Source organism: Acipenser ruthenus, chromosome 4, assembly GCF_902713425.1.
Source record: "Acipenser ruthenus chromosome 4, fAciRut3.2 maternal haplotype, whole genome shotgun sequence".
Taxonomy (NCBI): Eukaryota; Metazoa; Chordata; class Actinopteri; order Acipenseriformes; family Acipenseridae; genus Acipenser; species Acipenser ruthenus.
Genome location: NC_081192.1, coordinates 76,502,411 through 76,524,608, shown reverse-complemented (window position 1 = coordinate 76,524,608; position 22,198 = coordinate 76,502,411). Strand labels below are relative to the sequence as shown.

The following is a 22,198-nucleotide window of genomic DNA, read 5'->3' as shown; positions in this document are numbered from 1 at the left end:
AGCGGCGTTCAAAGTCCAGTATATCCTGGTGGAAGCGCTCGCCTTGCTCCTCCGAGTACGCTCCCATGTTCTCCTTGAATTTATCAAGATGAGCATCAAGGATATGGACTTTGAGGGACATCCTACAGCCCATTGTGCCGTAGTTCTTCACCAGAGTCTCAACCAGCTCCACATAGTTTTCGGCCTTGTGATTGCCCAGGAAGCCCCGAACCACTGCGACAAAGCTGTTCCAAGCCGCTTTCTCCTTACTAGTGAGCTTCTTGGGGAATTCATTGCACTCCAGGATCTTCTTTATCTGTGGTCCGACGAAGACACTGGCTTTGACCTTTGCCTCAGACAGCTTAGGGAAGAAGTCTTGAAGGTACTTGAAGGCTGCCGACTCCTTATCTAGAGCTCTGACAAATTGTTTCATAAGGCCCAATTTGATGTGCAGTGGTGGCATCAGCACCTTCCGGGGGTCCACCAGTGGCTCCCACTTGACGTTGTTCCTTCCCACAGAGAACTCGGTCCGCTGTGGCCAGTCCCGCCTGTGGTAGTGCACCTTGGTGTCCCTGCTGTCCCAAAGGCAAAGATAGCAGGGAAACTTAGTAAAACCGCCTTGGAGACCCATCAGGAATGCCACCATTTTGAAGTCTCCTATGACCTTGATGCCATCTCAGAAAAATGCAGATATTTATCCACTTAGGCAGCTGGAACTAAACTGAACTGGTGGGCTTAAGGCCCCTGTATTTATACTACTATATATATTACTGGAAAGTTCTAGAAAGTTCTAGAAGTTACTCCAAGTTTACTCAGCCATTTTCTATACTTTTGAGGCATAGGCAATCAGGAAATAACACTTACTACCCAGGAACCAAAAAATATATATATTATATATATATATATATATATATATATATATATATATATATATAAATAAATGTTGAAAAAGAGTGAAAAGGGAGGGCAGCAAAATTTTGTTTGCCTAGGGCGGAAAAAATCCTTGCGCCAGCCTTGACCATCAGCTGCTTCTGCTCAGGGCTGCTGAAGATTTATCCCTCCGTCCTGGCACAAGTTTTTTGACTTTCGGGATCTGAAGGAGATTTGATTCAGTTATATTTACTTTAGATCCCCTGTGGCAAAGTGACTGATTGTGTACAGGTGCAGGAGTGATGCAGTGCGCAATGAACAGACAGAGAATTGTAATCCAGCGGGAAACAGGTTTTTAATGATTATAATCCTGGTCTGGGGACCAAACAATAACTCCAGGCGATACACAACAACGTGTACTGCACTGGAATAAATCAACGGGTTACAGTCCCAAATAATAAATACACGTATCTCTCCCACAATGTACAAAACACGGTCACCAGTCCTGGGTGCGTGCTGTAGTGCTTGTGGTGGGTGATACAGTTTATTTCATGACAGTGGTGAAGTGCTGTTCCGGCTTTGTGCTGCCCCAAGGCGGCAGCTCCGGAATCGTGTTAGCTGTCTGGTGATTTACAAACAAGACAATTACTAACAGACAGAACAAACAAACAAAAAAAACACTCACAATACCGTTGCAATCTTTTGGGGTATCTCACCGTCCTTCTAGGTTTAAAAACCACAAACCAAGCGAAGGAACAGATTGCGATTCTCCGCCCCCTTTTATGTTGTCAGACATGACCCCTTGGTAAAAGAGTGCAACCGCCTCACCAACCTGCGGCTGCCATGTCGTTTCCTTTCCGGGTCAATCCGTTCAATCCGTCTCGCCTTCATCCAGACTGGCCGACTTCCCGACCCGAGGAAAGAATTGTCAGACCAGCCCGCCCAAAGAAATCTGTTCTCGCTGGTTAGCGCCCTCACAGGTCGGGAGGGAGATTTACAACCAAAACTCATTGTATTTCTGCCACACCCCCATTACTGTTTTGTTTTTGTTTTTGTTTTTTTAAGCTAAAGGTTGTTACCACTCAGAATAACAGTCAACGGCATTGTTTCAAAAGTATTGTCTATTGTATCATTCAGATTTTCTGTGTTTAATCCTGACTTTTATTCTCTCCTTTAGCAATTCAATTGATACCTGTTAAGCCATTTGTCTATCTCAATCACATTTATGTTTCTTTCTGTGAAAAAGGTTGCAGTTAAAAAAAGTGTGATTGCACTCTGTCCAAAATCTATTCTCAGGTGTCATTTACACAGCACATTTAAATTCACCCCCTCCCAGCACACACTTGTGTGTGCTCCAGTACCCAATTCGACTGTGTGTGTGTGTGTATTCTACAGTTGATTTGTTTTGGTAAATTACATTACTAATGCTAACTAAGATATTAAAAAAACAAACAAAACAAAAAAACAACAACATTATGAAACAAACAAAAAAAGCATCACTCAGAACGAGAGGCATATTTTACATTTTTCCAATAATCAAAAGAGAAATAAGTGTTTGTTTTAAAACAGTGCTGTGTCTAAGATATCCTCTTTACAACCCATAATAATGCTCACAAAGTGAAACCAGCTTGGGACAAAAAAAAAAGGCTTCAAATGCCTTTTAATTTAATGATGTATTCCACCTCAGGGATGGAAATAAGACTCTATTGCATAGCAGCATTCCCAACATAGGAGGCTTGTTGCTAGGGAAGTGACATCACTGCCCTGTGCTGCATTGCTGCATTGCTGCCTGCTACAACTGAACAACTAGATGGCTAAAATAAAAAACGCTTCAGCAAGTAGATATTTAATTTGCTTTGTGTTATTGTGCAATGCATGTGTATATGATTGTGCAATGCATGTGTATATGATTGTGCAATGCGTGTGTATATGATTGTGCAATGCGTGTGTATGCAATGCGTGTGTATATGGTATGACAGTACGATGTTAATGCTTTGTTTTTAATTGTTTTTGTATATTTCTGGTTGTGTTGTGTATCGTGCAGTACGAAACCAAATTAACAGTAATTCTAAGGTAAATTGCCTATATGTATATGCTTATGTATATTGCAGCTAAGGGTTAAACTCTGATTATTCTTTAGTAATATAGGGCCCGCTATACACACTAGGTTAAACTAGTTTTCTGGATATGCGGCCCGTGATAAAAGTTTGATTGCGCACCTTTGATGTACAGTATTCTTGTGTCTCATACTTTATAAGAGATCTTGTGCAGTTTCGGCAAAAGGTTCAAAGTGTACAAAATGATGTCTCTTATAAAAAGAGACATCTTACACCAAACAGATTCACTTATTATAAACCACAAAAAATCAGAACTACTGTACTATCAAACAAACAAAAAAGGGGTGCTGTTTTTTTTTTTGTTTTTTTTTAAACTTCGGAATTGTACCCATGCATGATAACATTTGTACACAGGAAAAGACGTACTGGGATATTTACAAATCCATAACAGTGATTTCTTAAAGTTTGTCATTTCTTTCCCCCAACAGTTATGTAACATACATGGTATTTTTTATTGTAAGTTTTTAGAAAGAGTGAGTTCTAGTGAGACTATTATTATTATTTGTTTATTTAGCAGACGCCTTTATCCAAGGCGACTTACAGAGGCTAGGGTGTGTGAGCTATGCATCAGCTGCAGAGTCACTTACAATTACGTCTCACCCGAAAGACAGAGCACAAGGAGGTTAAGTGACTTGCTCAGGTTCACACAATGAGTCAGTGGCTGAGGTGGGATTTGAACAGGGTACCTCCTGGTTACAAGCCCTTTTCTTTAACCACTGGACCTCACAGCCTCCTTATTAAATGGTATATAAACAGTACTTTTCTGGTGTAAGTGGCTTTGAGCTTATCTAGAGAATCCTAAATTCCAGTACTGAACGCTCTTCCTAATTCCATACAAATCATGTTAAAATAAGACCTTTCAACTCTGCCAGCCCCACGGATGTCCAGACAAGCTCAAAGCCAGGTAAAGGCAGATTTGGAGAAAAATTATAATAAATCAATCCTGAAGCAACAGAACCCAGAACCATTCAGAATAATTGCAAACACCATAAAATAGCAAAGGAAATGCAAAACCATTTAAAATGACATTTGAAGCTGCTTACTCTTTATAGTTATTGTGTCAAGCATACATAGGAAACAAATGTTTTCTGCTCTGTGCATCAAACAGTGCCACACTAATGAGAAGCAGCACTGAAGAGAAATAGCCTCCAGGGCCTCCCACCTCCTTCAGAAGAGAAAGGGAGCACTGTCCTTTTCTTTGTAGAACATTAGCACATTACTTACCTGAGCGCAGAAACAAAACAGGCCCAAAACATATCTTAAAAAAAAGATCTTCAATTGAACAGTCACGTCAGTTTTACTGTCTTCTACTTTTTGTGGCATTTTCAATCGGTAACATTCTGCTTCTTTAGCTGCAGCCGAAAATAAACAATTTAAGTATAAACCAGCAACAACACACACTGCAGATTTGATCCGAGTTTTCCTTTTATGTTAATAAAAACATTCAAATTGCTTCTCCACAGTAAATCTGACTTACACCTCCTAAACCATCATCTGTGAAAGAAAGGCCTTTATTAACAAGTGATGCATAAAAACCAAAAAACAAACAAAAACCTAACTGCAGTTACAAAGTACCCATTCAAGAAGACAGGAGCTGTCTTACTACTAACTATTATGTACGAATACTATACAGTAACTGTTAAGGTTTATACTAGTAAATAATATGACACACTTACGCAGTGGCTGCATGTTCAAATTTTCTTTGAGCGCTGGATGCAGAAGCAGCTATCTTGTTTGTTTATGTCCATGTTATGTCTGTGGAAAAGGGACTATTATTATGTGTTTATTTAGCAGATGCCTTTATCCAAGGCGACTTACAGAGACTAGGGTGTGTGAACTATGCATCAGCTGCAGGGTCACTTACAATTACATCTCACCTGAAGGACAGAGCACAAGGAGGGTAAGTAACTTGCTCAGAATGAGTCCATGGCTGAGCTGGGATTTGAACCGGGGACCTCCTGGTTACAAGCCCTTTTCTTTAACCACTGGACCACACAGCCACACAGACTATGCGGGACTATTGCACCTCCATTTGTTTTCCGGCTTCTCTCGGCCATTGAAAGCTTTTCTTGACTTTTTCCGGAGAAAAATGGGACCTGTGATTGACGCCTTTTTGATGATGTTGGACAGGGTCCGACATCGGACCGTAAAGGGTTAACTACCGAATGTCCTATGAATTTAAGCAGTCAGGAAGTTTCGGGATTCGGGATGGATAGCGTCTCTCTGTAGCAACAGTTGGCATGGTACCTCTCTTTGGGGCATCAGGCAGTGGTTGTACAGTCTCATCAATGCTCTTTTCCACCACCTCTTCAGTCATAGTAGTACGTCCATGAGCTACTGAGGATGGAATTGAAGCGTCCATCGACTGCGATGTTTCCAGATGTTCTCCATTGAAGATTTCCCAGTTAGTATGTTTCAGACAATCCAATAGCTGGTCAACATGATGTTTCCATTTCTCTTCCGCTCCCACATCACCTGTATATGAAACTGGACCTGTATGGATATCACAACTCCAGGAGTACACTTCTCCCCCTTCCGGTAATCTTGAGCAAGTACAGCTTGACCAACCACAAACTGCCTGTCCTTTGACTGTGCTTGTCTGCGTAGCATCTGAGATTCCTGATTCTTCAAAACCATAGATGCCACATCTGGCTTCAGCAAATCAAGGCGGGAGCGAAGCTTGTGGTTGAGAAACAACAAAGCTGGGGATTCCTTCGTTGTTGCATGGGGGGTGTTCCAGTAGGTCAGCAGGAAGCTGTCCAACCTCTGATGTAGAGTAGCATGTCCCAAAGCAGATTTCAGAGCATGTTTCATGGTTTGCACAAAGCGCTCCGCCAGACCATTAGTGGTGGGGTGGTACAGAGCACTACAGATATGCCTTATGCCATTGGACTTCAAAAATGCTGCAAAGTCAATGGAAATGAACTGCGGTCCATAATCACTGACAAGCTGCTTAGGAATCTCGTAACGGCTGAACAGTCCTCGCAGCACTTGAATGGTTTTTCTGGCAGTGTAGTGTCTATTACTTGGATTTCTGGCCACTGAGTGGGCATCGACAATAACCAAGTACATGTGTCCCTCAAATGGTCCTGCAAAATCAACATGGATGCGCTGCTATGGACTGCTACGCCACATCCAGGGATGAAGAGGTGAAAGACATGGTGATTTCTGAACACGCTGACAGGAAGTGCATGTCTTTGCCTGTTGTTCAATTTGGGAATCAATTCCTGGCCAGCAAATATAGCTTCTAGCCACAGCTTTCATTCTTACAATGCCAGAATGTCCCACATGTAACTCTTCCAAGACACGGCTGCACAGTTTTGAAGGGACTATCACACGGATGCCCCACATCAAGCAACCTTGTTGTACAGAAAGTTCACTTCTGGCATAGAATGGTGATAACTCACTCTTGATATCCTCTTTTGCAGCAGGACTTCCCATCAGTTTGATCTCCAAGACTTGAGACAATATGGGATCAACTTTGGTTTCCCTTTTTATTTCAGTACTGTTGACGGGCAATTTCTCAATCTGGCTAATGTAGAAGACATCAACTGTGTCAGCTTTTTCATTGTGAGCTACTTGTAGAGGCAATCTTGAGAGCCCATCTGCATTACCATGAAGAGCCACCTTCTTGTACTCGATGTGATAGTTGTGAGCTGACAGCAAACGTGCCCACCATTGCATTCTGGCTGCTGCTAGTGAAGGAAAACCTTTATGAGGTTTCAAGATTGTGGTGAGAGGACGGTGGTCAGCAAGGAGGGTAGAACTTGCGAACCCCAAACACCCACCCCAAGGCTTCCCTCTCAATTTGGGCATAGTTTTGTTCAACTTTGCTGAGAGTCCTGAATGCATAGGCAATTGGCTTTTCATCACCATTTGGTAAAACATGGGAAATGACTGCACCCACACCATAGGGTGATGCATCACAAGCCAGTCTGATGCATAGCTGTGGATTGTAGTGGGTGAGCACGTCCTGTGAAACAAGCTGCTCTTTGGCCTTTTTGAATGCCGTCTCACAGTCCTTTGTCCAAGACCATGACTTACCTTTACACAGCAAAGCATTGAAGGGGTTCAGAATTGTAGCAAGATTGGGTTTAAATCTGCCATAATAATTTAACAGGCCTAAGAATGAGCGTAACAGACTCACGTTTTCCGGAGCTGGGGCGTCCACAATTGCTTTTACTTTCTCTGGCGATTTGTGCAAACCTGCAGCATCAATGGTGTGACCCAGGTACTCCAAATAAAAAAAATCACACTTCCCCTTCTGTACATGCAAGCCGAAATCTTCCAGGCACTGTAGAACCGCATCCAGGTTCTTGAGGTGCTCTGCATCGTTGCTTTCAGTCACCAGTATATCATCCAGGTAACAGTGCACATTGGGAAGGCCCTGTAAAACCTGGTCCATTGCCTTCTGGAACATGGCTGGGGCTGAGGCAATGCCAAAAGGTAAGCGATTGTAGCAGAAGAGGCCCTTTTACGTGGTGATTGTGAGGTACTTCCTTGAATTTGCTTTTACTTTCATTTGTAGGTAAACATGTGACAAGTCCAGCTTGCTGAAGAGCTGACCTTGCACTAAGGAAGCAAACAGATCTTCAATGCATGGAATTGGATAATGTTCCACACAGAGAACAGGATTAATAGTCAATTTAAAGTCCCCACATATTCTCACATAGCCGTCTTTCTTCACTACTGCTACCACTGGCATGGCCCAATCGCTACACTTTACGTACAAGGGGAACAATGCTGTTTGTTCATTCATTTTTATCTTCACTTTGATGACACCCTCAGGTGAAACTGCCTCCTCAGTGTAAGTCTGCAGCACAATGTCATTGGTTTGCAAAGGTAAGTCTTTTAACATTGCTTCATACATTTCTGTTGAAATCAATGAAACCGCAGCCTGTGTCCAATTCCATTTTCAGTGTTTTTCCCTCTATTTCAGGTGTTACACAAAGAGTTGCCATTTCTTCTTTAAGACTGAGCACATGTAATGCTAATTCAGAGTATGTGTCATCACTGGACATTCCCTGTGCTTCTATGTGATGCACTACTCTCTTTTTGTTTCCCTTACGTGCTGTTCCGTCTTCTTTCTTTTACCCTCTGCAAACGTGCCCGATACGGCCTTTCTTGCCACAGTTGTGACAGGTCTGTCTAAACCAGCAATCATTATCACTGTGATTAGCCTTCCCACAACATCCACATTTACTAGGCTTTTCAGCAGATAAGACAGATAAAGCATTTACCTTCAGAGAACCGATGAGGTGCTGAAGACTTATTTTTTTGTATTCTGCTCCAGCTCTTCCAAGAATGCCCTCTTTTTAAACCAGATTTCAATGCGATACTCCAGATCAAAGGTCTTTTAAAACTAATAATGAGACCTGATCTGCTATTCACTTAAATTAGTGGCACAGGTTGAATACATTCCTAAAAATAAGTGGTTATATTCCAGATGTTTCACTGCCAATAATAATGCATTGATTATTGAAACATACCTATCCAATCCTTCTTTTTTTTTTAGACTGTCTGCTGAGAGGAGCTAAACTTGGTGGAGATTTTTATGATCCTGCTAGTGCAAACGGCTAGTGCTAAAACTAGCGCAACACAAATCTTGTTTGATACACTGACATTTTAGTTATAATGAGTCTTCGACACAAAACCTCCTGTTACTCAATATTCTTATCAATTCAACAATACAACTCTTCATTAAATAGTAATAAACCACTGATGGATAACACTCACAGCCATACATAATACATGGGAGAAAGCACTACGTTTATAGCAACTGTTACCCATTTCAGCTTACTGAAAAATGGATAAGGGAGCTCTTCCTCTTTAAGGAAATAGGACTTACAATATTTTCCATTTAGCTATAATCACTCAGGCCCCGAAGCTTGTCATTTCATATTATTTAGGGTTTTCATTTCAATCAATCTGTTCAAAGGAATGATTTGAAATGAAGATCAGATGTCTCTGCTTTTAGAAGAAAAAAAATCTAATTCAGTGTGAAGAACTGATCAGTCATATTCCCACGAGGCATTCACAAAGAGCCAGAGAAGAGTAAAACATGCTGACAGAATGGATTGCAGAGAAATAATGTTGGTTAGATCTGCATCTGTGTGATGCTCACATTGGGCAATATATGAAACCAAAAGAGTAGCCATATCTATTAGGGGTGTGCCAGAGTCTGAGCAGAAATGAATATTTGTAACAAGTATGGCCATTTTTTCCATGTACGAGTAATACACAAGTCATTTTGCTATTACTCGTTATTCAGAGTAAAAAAGTTATACCTACAAATGTATTGAATTTGCTCCTGGCTCCAACAGGGCAATGACATGATTGTCAATCAAGTTTAGAGCTAGAGCACCAATCCAGTGGGGACGGAGGCGGGACCAGTGTAACAAAGTGGAGCGAAGCATCATTCTCTGTTGTGCGAGTGAGGAGATCAGGCAGATGGGACGTTCAGTTCAGAATCAAACTCTTCTCAGGGATATATTACTTTCACGTTGAAAAAGGGATTTCCTTAACAACTTTTCTAAAAGAATACAATTTATTTAAATGTACTGTTTTTTGGGATCTTTGTCTCACAAGAACATCCAATTTTGTGTGTCTTTGTGTGTTTTTCTTCTTCCTGTGCTGCAGTGTCTTTCAATTTAGTCTTCTTGTCCAAAGTAATCTAATCCTTTTTTAGTCCTTCTTCGTGGGGGTGTTTTTTTTTTTTTAATTTTCCTTGGTGATTTAATTTTGTTCTACAGTAAAACCTGTACAGTCTGGGGTCGTTACTGTAAAAAATCTAAAACTACTATATTTTCATGTATTTCAATTTAGTTTTTGATCAAGCTAGGTACTACTCCCAGCACTTGCCACAATAATCGGACTGATTGACCACTGGCCAACAGAATCAGGTGATAATGTGTTTGAAAAGCAGCAGAGAGCCAATCACGTGTGACGTTTGAACGTTATTTTATCCTCTGACGTCTAAATATACCTGCTGTACCCTAGGTCAGTGTAGGGTTGCTTATTACAATGTTGGAGTCAAAATAAAACAGCATTTTTTTATCCAAATATTGTGTATTTCCTAGAAAACAGTACCAGGAAAATACTGAATAGTAGACTAAAAATCGTGTATAAATCAGTAAAAACCGAGGTTCAATTAAAAAAAATAAAAAAACTGTAATTGTTCAGTAAGATTCTGAATAAAATGGAAATGCAGAACACTACATATATATAGCCTACCACAACCAGCTCCTGTTTACTAGCAGAATAGAGTTCTGAGAGTTACAGGGGAGCTGGGGCAGATGTAGAAAAGATTTACCGCTTCTAAAATTATTGATTTGGCCCTAGAGATAATCTTTTTTTTTGTTTTTTCACCGTATGTCAATTTCCTATCTTAGAATGAGAGTCTCTGTGTATCACATACGTTTCTAGCACTGTATTTGGTTACTGCATTCTTTACAGTAGCCTGATTATGACCTCCTACAGTACATTATTGAAAATATATATGATTTTATCTTGCAAGTTTCATATACTAGGCCAGCACTATTGTGCAGCCTGTTGACTTGTAGAATTGATGCCTGAGTGAGACGACAGGCAATTTGGAGTAAACGTGCCTCCATTTACACGACTTTGAAACTCTAATAACGTCGCTATTTGGATTCTCTTCTTTATTTTTTTCGAGGGATGGAGCCTATCTTTCTTTTTTAGCTCTCTTTGTGAACAGTTTTTTTTTTCAACAAAATTTTTTTTTAGTGCAATGCAACTTCATATTGAAGCACAGGTATTGGTTGACAAAATGTTTATTTTTTTACAAGATTTTGTACATGTTAAATATCCAAGTATAACATAATATAATACTTATTTTTGTTGTTTATACTTGTTTGTAGCATTTTAAAGGCATTTACTGTTGATCGCAATTCTTTTAAAATAAATAAATAAAGTATTAAAGGTGGTGTGCAATGACATGGTTTGTTGTAGTCTGTCGATGGTAGAGTAGCACTTGAGAGGTTTTTTTTGTGTGCCAGAGTTTCAGGTTTTTAAATTTGTTTTTTGGCAGTATTTTCACGCCTCCTTTTAGTGAAAAGCTTGTGCCAAGCATCCTTATTCAGATGGTGAATTTATTTTGAAGAATATCGCTTGATTGTGACATCTATGCATCCTTGCTGTAGCGTGTTACTGGAATTTAGTTATCAATCAAACAAGAGGTTAAATTATCAATTGTATGTTTCGACTACGCCACTCTCAATAAAGGTGAGGGGCCTCTAATTATCTCCCGCACAGGTATTTAACTGGGCAGAACATCAGTGACTGATAGAAAGTATACAAAACAACAAGGAGGCAGATTGCAAAAAAATGAGTGTTTATTATTCAGGTTCACAGTAAAAACAAGACACAGACCCTGAAGTATTATGAAAGTTTTAGTTATTGTTACATTCTTTTTTTATAATAAGATGTTCAATAGTGATAGGATTTACTTGAGGTAACACCAGTCTTTACATAATAGTATAGTCAATCACACAGCGTCAGACACGCACAACCTGATAATCTTCACTGTCTATGTAGGCTATGTCTCACTGCAAAGGTTCTTAGTCACTCGGTCGACTGACACCCTTTAAACATAAACAAATAAGCAAAAAATAATACAGACTCTACCGTCTTTGTTTCAAGACACAAAGAACAAAAAAAGGTGCGTTCTCCCAGCTCAGGAACTCCGTACAAAATAGCCAGTCTCTCGTTTCTTCACTGTAGGGTTTTTAGAAGCCGAGCAATAGACACAGAGTGCGTTGGATCTCCGTGGCAACAGATAGGCCGCAATTTAACATGCAAAACAAGCACAGTAATACCTGTCAACTTATGAAAACACAAGAACCAGAGGTCTCCTTTTTCAGACTTACTGCACAACTTTCTCTGAACAAATCAATATAATAATTCTTACATATACAGTAAATAATACTTCATTCTTAACTTGTAGCCTATTAGAATCTGATATAGCCTATAGCGAGAGGGTTTGGCGAGTGGTAATGCAGGTTTTGCTGTGCACCAGAGCACACTTAAAACCAAGTCATCTTTGCAATGTGACCAAAGGCTTTATAGCAAGAAAAGGGATTTTTTCCACACAATTACCTTTATTTTTTGTTTCAACAACATTTTTTTCCTTTTTGCTTGAACAACTGGTGAAGTGACATTGAAGTGATTAACTTGTTTTCCTATAATTGTCATATTAAGAAAATAAGAACAGAAAATCTAAGGCAGAAATAAAAAATGTGACAAGGATTATTTTTGTATTTATTTATATATTTATTTTAAATGATCTATTATGACCCATCACAACTTTTACAATAGACTTCCTAAATGGCCATGAGTCTTGGACTACACAATATAAGCACACACAATACTGTAACTATCTGCAGGGCAAAGAACAGCTTAATATTTATATAATCTCCATTTGTGACCCCTGGTCCGTGTTTCTTTATTCAGGTCAAAAAGGTCCCCTGGGTCGACATTTGTCTATACCTTTTAGGATTTTGAATGCTTGAATCAGATCACCGCGTAGTCTTCTTTGTTCAAGACTGAATAGATTCAATTCTTTTAGCCTGTCTGCATACGACATGCCTTTTAAACCCGGGATAATTCTGGTTACTCTTCTTTGCACTCTTTCTAGAGCAGCAATATCCTTTTTGTAACGAGGTGACCAGAACTGAACACAATATTCTAGGTGAGGTCTTACTAATGCATTGTAAAGTTTAAACATTACTTCCCTTGATTTAAATTCAACACTTTTCACAATATAGCTGAGCATCTTGTTGGCCTTTTTATAGCTTCCCCACATTGTCTAGATGAAGACATTTCTGAGTCAGCATAAACTCCTAGGTCTTTTTCATAGATTCCTTCTTCAATTTCAGTATCTCCCTTGTGATATTTATAATGCACATTTTTATTGCCTGCGTGCAATACTTTACACTTTCCTCTACTAAATGTAATTTCCCTGCAAATGTCTGTGATGTTCTTTGAGCGCTGAATGCGGGTCTATCAGTATTCATGAGATACACCCTTTTTTTCGGCTTCTCTCGGCTCCTCTCGGTCTCACTCGGCCATTGAATGGTTTTCTCGGCTAGAGACCTGTTTTTTGCGTCTTTTTGATGATGTCGGACAGCGTACGACATTGGACCGGAAAGGGAAAATTGCGATGTCGGACCAGGTCCGACATAGGACCGCAGAGGGTTAATGTAGATTAGGAATAGCAGAGGACCTAATACTGATCTCTGTGGTACACCACTGGTTACGTTGCTCCATTTTGAGGTTTCTCCTCTAATCATTACTTTCTGTTTTCTACTTGTTAACCACTCCCTAATCCATGTGCATGCATTTCCTTGAATCCCTACTGCGTTCAGTTTGAGAATTAATCTTTTTGTTTTGGTAGCTCATTGCTAGCTTCTCAACTTCTATATATGTTTATTAGGGGAGTGAGTGTTTGAAATAAAATATTGGTTATATGGTTTCTGATGCTATGACAAATATATGCAGTTGTGCGATATCATACGTTTTTTAATTTTTTTTTTATTATGTATTACGTAACAACATTATTATAGATCAAGTAGAAATTAGGAAACGTTTTAACTCCCATCTTAGTGCACTAAAGAATATAAAGTGGTTTATGATCAGCATTTGCTGATCATTAAGTTTATACTACATTTAACATTTTTTTTGTGTTCAAAGTTATGTAAGAATTAACAACAGAATTGTATTTATTTCAGTACAGAGAATCTGCAATGTGATGATGTATTAATTTGCAATTGACAGATGATTTAATGATTTAATGTGATGGACGCTCAGGGCCCAATGACTGTGATGGGCGCTCAGGGCCCGACTGAATGATAAATTTGGCCGGAGGCCTCGTCTGTGGGTGCTCAACACCTACCTGCGCGAGGCAGGCTAGGAAAAACATGAACGATATCATGCATCCCAGTGCTGCAGATTGGAAGTGGCTATGTGCCACCTCCCCCCTGGGACGAGGCACGCTGCAAGGTGGTGGCTGGGGAGGAGGAGGCCAAAACAAAAGAAACGATATGGAAGAATAACACATGGAGCCATTACCATAGATGAAGTACCCTCTAATATTTATTTGTTCTCTCTGCCCAACTTTCCCATTAAAGCTGGAATGTGTAAATTCTTCCAAGAGTGCTGGTCTGAATGGATAACCCTTAGTAACAGCCTAACAAGTAACCTGCTGAATACTGGAATGCTATATATTGTTATTATTTTATTATTATTTGTTTATTTAGCAGACGACTTTATCCAAGGCGACTTACAGAGACTAGGGTGTGTGAACTATGCATCAGCTGCAGAGTCACTTACAATTATGTCTCACCCGAATGACGGAGCACAAGGAGGTTAAGTGACTTGCTCAGGGTCACACAATGAGTCGGTGGCTGAGGTGGGATTTGAACGGGGGACCTCCGGTTACAAGCCTTTTTCTTCAACCACTGGACCACACAGCCTCCTCCTTGTTGCTATCTAGGAAGAATTGACTATTGAACCAAAGCACTGACTAGTGTTTAAAAAAGCTCTGCGCTGCTTGTATGCTACATATATCTATTTTTAAGTAGCAAATTTCACAGTTTCTAGGCAAGCTTTCTATTCAGAGCACTGAATTCATCCCAGTTTCAACTGCTGTCAAATATTAATCCCTTCATTAATGTTTTATTAAGTCTAGAGCTGTCGGAGAGCAAATCAATGCTCATAGTAAGTTTGGCCTTGGCTGCTGTTGCTCCATTGTTAAGATGATTCTCTGATTGGTAATGTTTTTTTAACCAGATAGAAATTATTTACCAGAGATGCATGTAGCATCTAATAATGTGAAATCTTGTTTGTTTTTTTTATACCACCAGCACACAGGTTTCACAAAAGCTAATGGGACAAAGAGATGAAGAAATAACTTCACTGAAAGACAGGTAACTGGGTACATAGCAATTCAAGTTTTATCCCATGCCATAATGGGGATAGAAGGAGGTGCTGTCTGTATGTACTAAATATGACAAACTTGCCTATGTATGTGCATCTAGAGAACCACTTGTCCAATGGAGATTACACATTCTTTTGCACAAGTTATTGAGAGTACCAGCATTTTAAATGTACATATTGTGCATGTAGGTCAAAGGGATATATACCTTTTCATGGGCTTTTTTGCATTCATGGTTTTAGAGCTTTTAACCTCATCTCATCTGTGGTAAGGATGATGTCACAGCCCAGGCTGGTGAATATCAGGAAGAGTCTCAGGAGGCAGAGAATGCAGGTTTGTACGTGCAAAACAAAACTGAACAAACACTAGCAGAAAACACTAAATGAAACAAGTATTGTGCTGGTTCAAATCCAGCATGAGTAGCAATTGTTCACTTTCAGTATTGGTTCTTACTTGTCTCTTTTCTCCTCTGAACAACCCACCCCGATCAGCCAAAGCTGCGGGTTTATATACATGTGACTGTCTCCAAATTAATAATAAATTAGTCAATCAATCAATCTGGAGACGGTCACATTCTGCACGGGTTTAGCATGGATGGGGAAGTTTAACCCCATCCATGTTGCAAAAATAACAATAACAAAATTGCGTGCTTTATACAAATTAAACAATACGTTTGAAATAATAATAACAAATATAAAATAACACGAATACGCACAGGGGCGGGTGTACCCCGTCACATCATCTCACCTATATGTGACCGAATCTGTAACGGCAGTGTATTTCACAACAATGACTGTTACACTAGCCATGTTGTTGATACTGAAACATTGTGATTCTTTAAGACCCGACTTGACACATTTTGATGCCAACCTGCCACTAGGAACCGGACGAGCATTGGTGGACAGAATGGTCTTCTCTCATTCATTCATTTTCTAATGTTCTTATACAGAAAATCCCAAGATTCAGGTATATGTACATACAAAACTGAATTTTTTCTTTTTTTAAAGTAACATTAAAAAAGAAAATAACTCAATTCCCATTATGTAACGTGAAGTGAATGTGTTTTCAGGGTAACAGACATCAAAGTAGCACCTGAAGTAGCACAATCCACACAGATGTAACGCTTCTCAACTTTTCCTGTGCATTTAACACACACTGCTCTTTCACATTGGGCACAGATATCAGAAGTTTTATTTTTATTGCATTTAGCTACCTGGCATTGTTTTCTCTTGCGTGTGTCACTGGGTGCAGCACTGAATCCAGGTTGAGCTGCATTTGCCTGCTGCTTTGCAGTTTTCTGATCGAAATGTTTCTGCTGAACCTCTGTGGCTAGCTTCAAGATGAACTCTCTCCTACTGATATTTTCCCTGGTGCATTCCTTGTACAAAACGAAGGAATTGATGGCTGCCAGGTCCAGTACATTGTAAAATACAGCAACTGGCCACCGGCGAGAACCGGCTTTCACTGAGTACTGACGTGACATCTGGTCTAAAATGTCCACTCCGTACTTTGTGTCAATGTAGAAATCCAGTCTCCAGTTTTCTTGTCAACAGTTCCGATGGCAACTGAAGTAGAATAATTACATTCATTCTCGGCTTGCACTTGTAAACAGTTAGCGTTTCAAAACTGTACTGGAGTACAGCTGTGGTTGCAAGTTTTTCGCAGATGGTAGAAGCACTCTTCTTGGTTTAACTGTTCCAACCAGGCTGTTTTTTTTTCTTCAACTCTTTTGCCAATCATCATTTTGTATCCAATTGCCTTTCCTATAGTACAGCGATCAACAAATGAAAAGCACTGAGAGTGCTATCGATGTTGCGATAATTTCACAAATAGTACCATCCTTCCCATTCTCCTGAATGCCTGTTCGTGCTGGCGATGCAGTTGGAGTCGCTGTCCTTGGTACTGCTGTGGGTGAAGCGGTTGGCATGGCTGGCACGCCTGCAGCTGCTGCATGAGACGATACAGGCAAAGCGGCTGGCACTGCAGAGGTAAGCTCAGTGGGGGTAGAGATAACAACAGGCTTGTATATAAAAAAATGGAATATTGTAGGTTATATTCAAAATAAAAATGTGTATTGTAAAAGGCAGTCTAGGTGGGCGGGATTATAACATCCTTATTTTCACGATCCTGCCTTTCAAACACTGTCAGGGTATTTAATATTTGTATTTAGGAAAAGTCATAAACGTACAACCACAACTTTCACACACACAGAGTAATTTAAATTTGAAAACCTCAAACTGTCAAAATGCCGTGGCGGTTCTAGTGTAGCGTAAGCGTAGGTAGCAGGGTTCCGAAAAATGTAGCGTTATATGTCTCCACGTGTTGCTACAACTGTTCAAATAAAGTACCTGTAATTTTTCTTTTCCGCTGTAGTGCACTGTGGTTTGAGATCTGTCCTCTAAATCCCTGCAGGAAGAGCGATTGAAAAACATAAGAAGTGCTCTGGCTTTTCTGTTCCGTACCACAGATGATAAGCATGGGCGCTTATCAACCTTGTGCCAGTAAAACTGGCCACTTATATGAATGAGGGTGTACAGTTGAGACTGGGCACTAATCCGAGCATATACTGAATTTTTTGCTATATATTAAATTAATGTAACCTATTTTGTTTAAGGCTACATAGTAAAAACACAATAACAGAGCTCAAGGTAGACTTATGGTATGTAAATTAAGTGCTTTGAAATGTTTACCATCTTTGATTTTTAGTTACCAGTAGCGCTAGTGTATTAATTCAATTAAATGAAATCATTCACCACATAAATACAGCATATTTCCAAATGGTCTCTTTCCCAGATAAAAGGTAATTAAATCAAGCTGTGAAAATCACTCAAACGTGACCATGAATAGTTAATTTTGAAAAATGTTTTTTTTTTTTATATCGAAAAATAAATGAATAAATAAATCAATGAATAAAACATACCGCTTTTACACATAGGGCAGCACTGGTCAGGTTCGTATTCTGGGTCAACACATTCAGTCTGTGGACACGCTGCGAGTGTGCACAGCACCTCCCCGCTCGACTCACAATGGCACTGTTCACACGGGGAAACCTGAAACACACAAACCCACATTACAATACCAATAAAATATTAATATTTCAAGTTCTTCAGACCTAATGTTAATTGGTAAAACCCCAGCTACAAAATATGAAAAAAAAATCATAATCTTAAACTTTTTTCTCAATAAGAATTAATATAAAAGAGCAAACTAAAAATCATTAAGGAGGCCACCACATGAATTGTTGATTAAGCTTGGACTGAAATACTTTCACTTTACTATTATTTTCAAAAGAGGGTATTTGCAACTACTTTAACTGTGGGAATCTGACAGAAAACAAAGGGCTGTAAGTCTGTTTGTGGTAATAACGAGTTACATTTAGATTAAACAGATGTATCAGTAAGGTTTACTGTTTCATAGTTGTATCATTCATTTTACACTAAGAGCATGTTGTAGGTTTTTATAATTGTATGGGGTGACTTGGTGTTTGAGCTAAGAAGACTATAAAACAAAAATGTATGTATTGTACCCTGTGGCAACCCTGTAAACAAATCACAAAAAGAATGTCTCCCCTATTTTCATTTTCTTTTCTTCTTCATCACCTTTAACTACTATATAGCTTATATAGCTAAGCTACACTGACTGTCAAAAACATTTGACCTGTAAAGTATGCACATTTACATATCAAAATGATGTATCATGTGATCCCTTTAATACCATTATTAATGGAATTTTTTTTCTTATTTACTTAAAAGTAGTTTTTTTGCAAATAAAGCCCAGAATGTACTACAGTGGAGAACTAAACATGCTGCTGTTAGACAGAATCGTGAGATGTATTTTAAAAACACCTGAAGGTCCAGGGGATCTCTGTATCTCGGCAACAGTGTGGAGTAGTGGTTAGGGCTCTGGACTCTTGACCGGAGGGTTGTGGGTTCAATCCCCAGTGGAGGACACTGCTGTTGTACCCTTGAGCAAGGTACTTTACCTAGATTGCTCCAGTAAAAACCCAACTGTATAAATGGGTAATTGTATGTAAAAATAATGTGATATCTGTATAATGTGAAATAATGTATAATGTGATATCTTGTAACAATTGTAAGTCGCCCTGGATAAGGGCGTCTGCTAAGAAATAAATAATAATAATAAAAATAATAGCTCGTGGATCCCAGTGGAACCAACTAAAACAGCTGCTAGTGCTCCGGTTATGTATTATTGAAGCTTCCTCACTGCAGTATTCAAGGGATCCTTCTGGTACCTGCTAATTTAGTTTGTAGTACAGAACATAGTGCTTGTTTAATGGACTTATTGAAACACAAGATAAATATTTCTTTAAAATAAGCATTGTAATTAACTTAACCCTGCACATCAGCAGCTTCAGTCTAAAGTGTTAAATTTATTAAGGATTCAAGCAATCTAGAAGCAAAATGAAAAAAGCTCAGTTCTCATCCCATTAATAATACATACAGGTTTCCAATCTCAACATGTCTGTGGTTATTTTTTAATGCAATTTTTAAAAATTGTATGATTTACTAAAAAGACCAAACTGAGAGTTGCTGAGCACAACATGACAAAAAATATGAAGGAACTTTTTACTTTCTGATAAAGCTTTTAAAAAAAAAAAAAAAAAAAAAAAATTATATATATATCTATATATATATATATATATATATATATATATATATATATATATATAATTTGGGTTATATAACTAGCATGTGAGTAACATTATTAATGCACTGCCTGGCCGCTTTATTAGGACCTGTCTACGTGACTGGATTTCTCATCTCCCTGAATGTGATGTGATGTGAAGTTCTCACCTTAAACTCCTCGAGAGACTTGTAGGTCTTGCCCCTGAATTCACAGTAGTTTTTCCTTTCCTTACACTGCGGGCAGCACTGACTGGTATCCACGCGGCTGCAGCGAGGGTGGACCTTCGGGCACTCTGGTTTGTTACAGAGGGGTCCTTCCTCAGTACAAAGACAAGGGCAGGTAGAAGGCCCCGGAGTGAACTTCTCCCCAATGGCAAACACAAAGCCACTCTCATCCACACAGCCCTTCCCACGGTAGTCTGGGTAGGCATATTCATCCAGGGTGTCAGGAGTGAAACTGGCCCCGGGGGTGGGCCCCTCATCTATCTGCTCTGGTGCCTCTTCATCTCGTTGCACCTGGTCCCCTGGGGGCCTCTCGCTCTTGCCCCCCAGGTCCTGACTCCAGCCTGGCCTCTGTTTACCCCAGCTGGGTTTGTTCCCCTTATTTTTCCCATCCTTTGCCACCTCCTCTCTGCTAATTCTGGTGATCTCTTTGAGTTGATCCTGCATGGCCTGGCTCAGGCCACTCTTAGACGCTTGGTCATCTTTGCTCTGGGTCAAGGCACGCTCCAGCCTCTCCTGGCTCATCGGAAGGGGGATTGTCGGGTTGCAGAAGATGCCCATCAGGCAGCAGGCAATGAGAAGAGATCTTGAGAGAACTCCAATCGTCATGGCAAGAGAGTGCCGCATGACTCACTGACACACCCAAGGGGTGCGAGATTTTAAACTCCCATCACAATCACAACCTGCCTGCAAGGAAAATACATACAAATAAAACCTGAAGATTACTTATCTTATATGATGATTACTGTCAGTAGCCACAACAAGAACATTGAAAAACCATAAAAGAGAAACAAATAGTTCTGGTTAGTGCCTGTGTGCACCGAAAAGAAACAGCTGGGTTATTTTTACTGTTGTTTGTATTATTTACACTACAGCTATATAAACCAGACAATCAACACAGTATACTAGAATACATTATACTGAACAGAGACATTGTGGCTGTTCATAGGATTACATGAAGATCTAGTCTCCATGTATTACAGTGGCTATTTAACCAGTGCTTAATTTGCCATAACAGGATCCGACACCTCTCAGATTTGACTTTTTTCATTCCGGCACCTAATTTGCTCAGATCCGGTACCTCTTGTGGCATGATTTATTATTTTTTCCACTGTTTGCACTGTAAACATTCTAATAAAAGCGATCAGTTAAAGTTGCCTCTGCCTCCTCGTTATTTCTCCCGCCCCCCCGTAAAAGCGCATCCTATCCTGCCACACCGATTCCAGACCTGCGCTCTTATTTGTACATAGAGGTTATGGGGCGGGCCGGCAAGGTAAGTAACTGATCTTGAAACAGTGGTGGTCAGCTAGCAAGAAGTCCCTACGTAATCACATCACGTAGCCTAGGCTAGTCATCGCTACTGAATTTGAAACGTGTCGAGGGAAAGGAAAGCCAAATCAAAAATGAGGGGCAAGCTGCTCCTGATGGCGATGCCTTAGATAGCAGCGCTGCTAATCCCGCCAGTTCAGCATCACCACCGGCACGTCCTCCACTAGCTAGTAGGCCACTAGTGAGTCAGACTCAGCGGGAGAAGGGGGCGGGGTCGGGGAGGACAAGTGATGGGCAGTTCGATTCTTTTTAGGTGACTCGATTCATTTGATTCAGTTCAGTTTGGTGAATCAATTCATTTTGTTCATTTGATTCACTGATTCAAGGACACAAAACCAATCAATGTAGACCGCATTAAGACTGTTTACATATGTTTATTTGAACCGGAAATAACGAGTCGTTCACAAACTGCACATCACAAAAGCTAGGGAGAATCTATATTTGGTTGACTGGGTTCATAAACATTAAATTAAATATAGTTTGACAAAAAATAATATAAATTTAGAATCCTGGGGATAACATAACAGTTTGAACCATTGGCATTGTTTAGCCATCAGTATCAATCTAATTTAATTTAATCTTTAAAAAAAAATAGTCAATTGCATTTCTTACGTGTTTTTTTTCTATACATTTGGAGTCACCCATTGTTTTTTACAACAACAAAAAAGAGAGGCTCGACTGAGTGGTATTTGTGGAACTAATCCGTGGTATTTATTCAACACATAGCAAAACACTGTTTCGCCAATTCCTCTTCTATCCAGTAAACCTTTGAGATTAGTCATGTGATCAATCACACGTTGAAGCACACCCATAACCGCAACATGTACATTTTATATAAACAAAGTTTAAATGTGTATATATTTAGTATTTTTTAGTGTTTAACACAGTAGAATAACATTTAGAAAATGTACTGTATATTTAATGTGCGTATAAAATATAATAGACGTTTAAGAACGTCATCCGTTAGAATGTGCAATATCCTCCTAAAAGGTTGTTGTATCGTAGCTGATACTACGTTTCACCTTGTGAACTAGGTGAATCGCCGTCATTATTAAATTATAAAATATTTAACCGTAGTTGTA

At 39.6% G+C, this 22,198-nt stretch overlaps 1 protein-coding gene across 3 annotated transcripts in view; it reads right to left on the bottom strand.

The window, feature by feature from the left end:
* The window catches only part of vwc2 (von Willebrand factor C domain containing 2), a 45,574-nt gene that overhangs the window by 9,744 nt on the left and 13,632 nt on the right, over positions 1-22,198 (bottom strand). The window contains exons 2-4 of one of the 3 annotated variants that reach the window (XR_009328533.1): positions 19,734-20,474; positions 17,840-17,969; positions 15,128-17,325 (exon numbers count right to left, since the gene is read on the bottom strand). Coding sequence is in view for 2 of the 3 variants with exons in the window: in XM_059022805.1 (XP_058878788.1) it covers positions 17,318-17,325; positions 17,840-17,969; positions 19,734-20,414 (819 nt within the window). In the remaining variant the exon portion in view is untranslated. Of the gene's footprint in view, positions 1-13,260; positions 17,326-17,839; positions 17,970-19,733; positions 20,475-22,198 lie in introns of those variants that run through there. The other 2 variants (XM_059022805.1, XM_033999188.3) reach the window with 2 other exon arrangements.